The sequence below is a fragment of the Phalaenopsis equestris genome, unplaced genomic scaffold, assembly GCF_001263595.1.
Source record: "Phalaenopsis equestris unplaced genomic scaffold, ASM126359v1 Scaffold235085, whole genome shotgun sequence".
NCBI lineage: Eukaryota > Viridiplantae > Streptophyta > Magnoliopsida > Asparagales > Orchidaceae > Phalaenopsis > Phalaenopsis equestris.
Window position 1 is genome coordinate 7,408 of NW_018252974.1, and position 3,103 is coordinate 10,510.

The 3,103-nt window shown below is 42.5% G+C and overlaps 1 protein-coding gene across 1 annotated transcript; it reads right to left on the reverse strand.

Moving 5' to 3' along the window:
• Window positions 1-330: 330 nt before the first annotated feature.
• Window positions 331-3,090, reverse strand: LOC110039076 (7-deoxyloganetic acid glucosyltransferase-like). Its single transcript, XM_020744025.1, is given in 3 exon segments — window positions 331-1,021; window positions 1,024-1,350; window positions 2,735-3,090. Coding segments are annotated over 3 exon segments (1,185 nt in total). The 5' UTR covers window positions 3,003-3,090; the 3' UTR covers window positions 331-431.
• Between the last annotated feature and the right edge of the window lie 13 nt (window positions 3,091-3,103).

The following is a 3,103-nucleotide window of genomic DNA, read 5'->3' on the forward strand; positions in this document are numbered from 1 at the left end:
AGTTCGTTTGCTTATTCAATTAGCTTGCTTGAGTCAGCCAATTGAACGATTTGCTTTGTGCCCGCTAGGACCTATTTAAGTTCAACAAGGTTGATTTTTCGCCGGGTGTCCTATCTTGGGAAGTAGCATATATATATATATATACATATATATAATTTATTTTTATTTTTTGTTCAATAAAAAATTTTATTAACCAAATCAATAATGAAAAGTCCAAATAACCCGTTGCCTTGAACAAAAAAATAAAATCACAATTTTATAAAGTGAATCAAACTAACTAAATATAATAAGTTAGATTTAATCTTTTGAAATTTAAACCAACTACAGACCCTTATAGCTTCACTTATCAAAGATTTATTCAAACGGTAGAGTACGCTTTACTGGATAAAATTCCAATAAGAAATTTTATATATAATATAATAGCAGGAATTTTATCCAACTAAATGCAAGCTCATGGCCCTTATATCGTCCACCAACCGGAAAAATTCCCGTCGAGACGACCCACCGTCCCCCACGGTTCCTCTCACCTCCTCCGCCACCCTCGCCGCCGCACCTCTCATTTCCTCCGCCTTCTCCCCCTCCATCGCCGCCCTCACCATTCTCTCCACCACATCCCTCTTGCACACATCCTTCATATCCAACCCCACCCCCCACACCTCCTCCACAAATCTGCTATTTATAACCTGGTCCGCAAAGAAAGGCCAGCACACCATCGGCACCCCCGCCGCCAAACTCTCCAACGTCGAGTTCCATCCGCTGTGCGTCAAGAAGCACCCCACCGCCGGATGTCCCAAAACGTCCTCTTGCGGCGCCCATCCCACCACTTTCCCTCTCTCCAACTCCCCGAACACCTCCCCCGCAGCCGCAGCTTCGGCCAACAAATCATTCCGCACAACCCAAAGAAACCTACAGCCGGAGTTAACCAATCCGTTCCAGAACTCGCTGAGTTGTTCTTTGGACAAAACTGCAACGCTGCCGAAGCTCACGTAGACGACAGAGCGGCGGGGCTGAGCGTCGAGCCTGACATCGATGCGTGGTCCTGCTCCCAGAGATTGGCCGAGTGGCTCTCGGGGGTGAAGAATGGGAGGAGAGCATGGAGCGGCCCGACCGCATAGGTGTTTTTGTGGACGTTGCAGGTGATGAGGGAGAGGGTCGGACCTTCTAAGGATTCTGTGGTATTGAACAAGAGTCCTTGTGCTTTGGAAACGTCTGCAGCTGATCTTGTTACGAGTTGAAGCACAGGGTCATCGGCGGTTCGTGCTTTAACGCAGAAGCTTGGCAGGTCCCGGCGACGTAGGATCGTCTCCATGCCAAGGACATTTTGAACCAACTCATCCATATCGGCGCCCTCTGAAATTGCTTATGCTTAGCTCTGGGAACAAAATTTAGGAAAAAGTACCACACAATTCTTGTTTATTTAAGTATCTAACTCAAGTTCTGCGCTTTTTTTTTTTTTTTTTTTTTTTGTTATTTTTTTATGTACATATATGAAAGTGTAACAATAAGATATATAAATAAATAAAAGTTAACAATTCAAAATTTTAAAATGAAATTATAGCAACATTCATACCACTCAATTCTTATGCATTTATTTATCTCACATTCAAAGATTGATTTTTACACCTATAGCATCTTTCCTGTGTATGAAAGGAGAAAATAGTGTAATGCACCTTTTCTTATATAGGTTAGGATAATTAATCTGTAAAAATCAAAATTTGAGTCCGAGATAAGTAAATACAAGCTTTTTGTAAATTTCCGAAAAAACATCAATTTTACATCCACACAATCTAAAGACCTCGATCACCACAATTCTACGACTTTTCTCAACAGTTATGTCTTACCAATCAATCTCCTGCGTTCAAAACATGGCTTTACTCTTCTCCCGGTAGATTTTGTGTCACTGGTTCTTCCTCTTCTTCGTCGAATTCAATTGTCATGTCCGCTTTAAATTTTGAAATTCTCATTCCCCCTGCAACGTCTATTTTACTTTTGTTTCTTTCCATGCGCTTCATGCCAGCTCCTGAATGAAGTATCCAGGAAAAATTATTCCACACGAACGGTGTATGCAAGATGTATACGTCTTCCAATTTGTATTTCGGTGGGCCTCAATTTTTTTTTTTAAGTGCTACCGAAATACATTTTTTCTCCCGATCGACGGTTGAGATCGATGGCGTATACAAGATGCATACACCTTCCGTATGAAATAAATTTTCGTATCCAGAGGCAAGATTCTGCCATGCGGAATGGAAGTTCGGTAGAAATCTTCTGCCATACACTCTAAACTTTTCGATGAATGTTTTCTTGAGTAATAGATGAGATTTCAGGTTTTCTTGGCCTGTTAAATTTTATGTTCTTAAAGATTTCTCCATAGAACGATGTACAATTAATATCCATTAACCATTAATGTCAAACATCTGCCTTCCAAGTCTTCGATCCACTCGCCTATACGGATAATAACTAAATAGCATAGTCTAACCTAAAGAAAACCTCAAAAGATATATTATCCTTCTAACAGCAAGTAAGAACCCCTAATTCGAGAATTAATGAATTAACCTAGTACTCCAAACTCGAAAGAACATCATCTGAGAAGTATTTGAAACAGTATACGACAGAATAATCTATTTCATCGCTCAAAATCTCTTATTCAAAAGCCTCTCAAAGCTATTGCTTAGTTCTACTTCCTAAACGGAAAATCGTAGATGTTTAAATCGAAGCTGATCTATATTAACAGTACCTGGAAAAGGGAGCTCTCCGTTCTTTAAAAGAAGGGGAATGCAGTGATAAGCCCAGAACGAACAGGCGCTGCTAGTGCGGAAGAAGATGACCGGGAGTCCCAACTCCGCAGGTACTTCATAGGCAAGGGATAGTGTGCCATCGGCGATGACGCAAGTGACCCGCGGCCAGCCATCGGGATCGATCCCGGACGCCGGGGTAAGGATCTCTTTGTAAGGCTGTCGGGAGAAGGAGCTGAGAGATTGCATGAGGTTGAGGAAGTCGAGCATGGGACGCGGATGGTCTTCGGGGAGGCCGTCGGGGATGGTGCGAAAGCGGAAGCAGGGGAGGCGGGCGAGCCGGGCTAAGTCAGGCGAATGGAGGAGAAAGA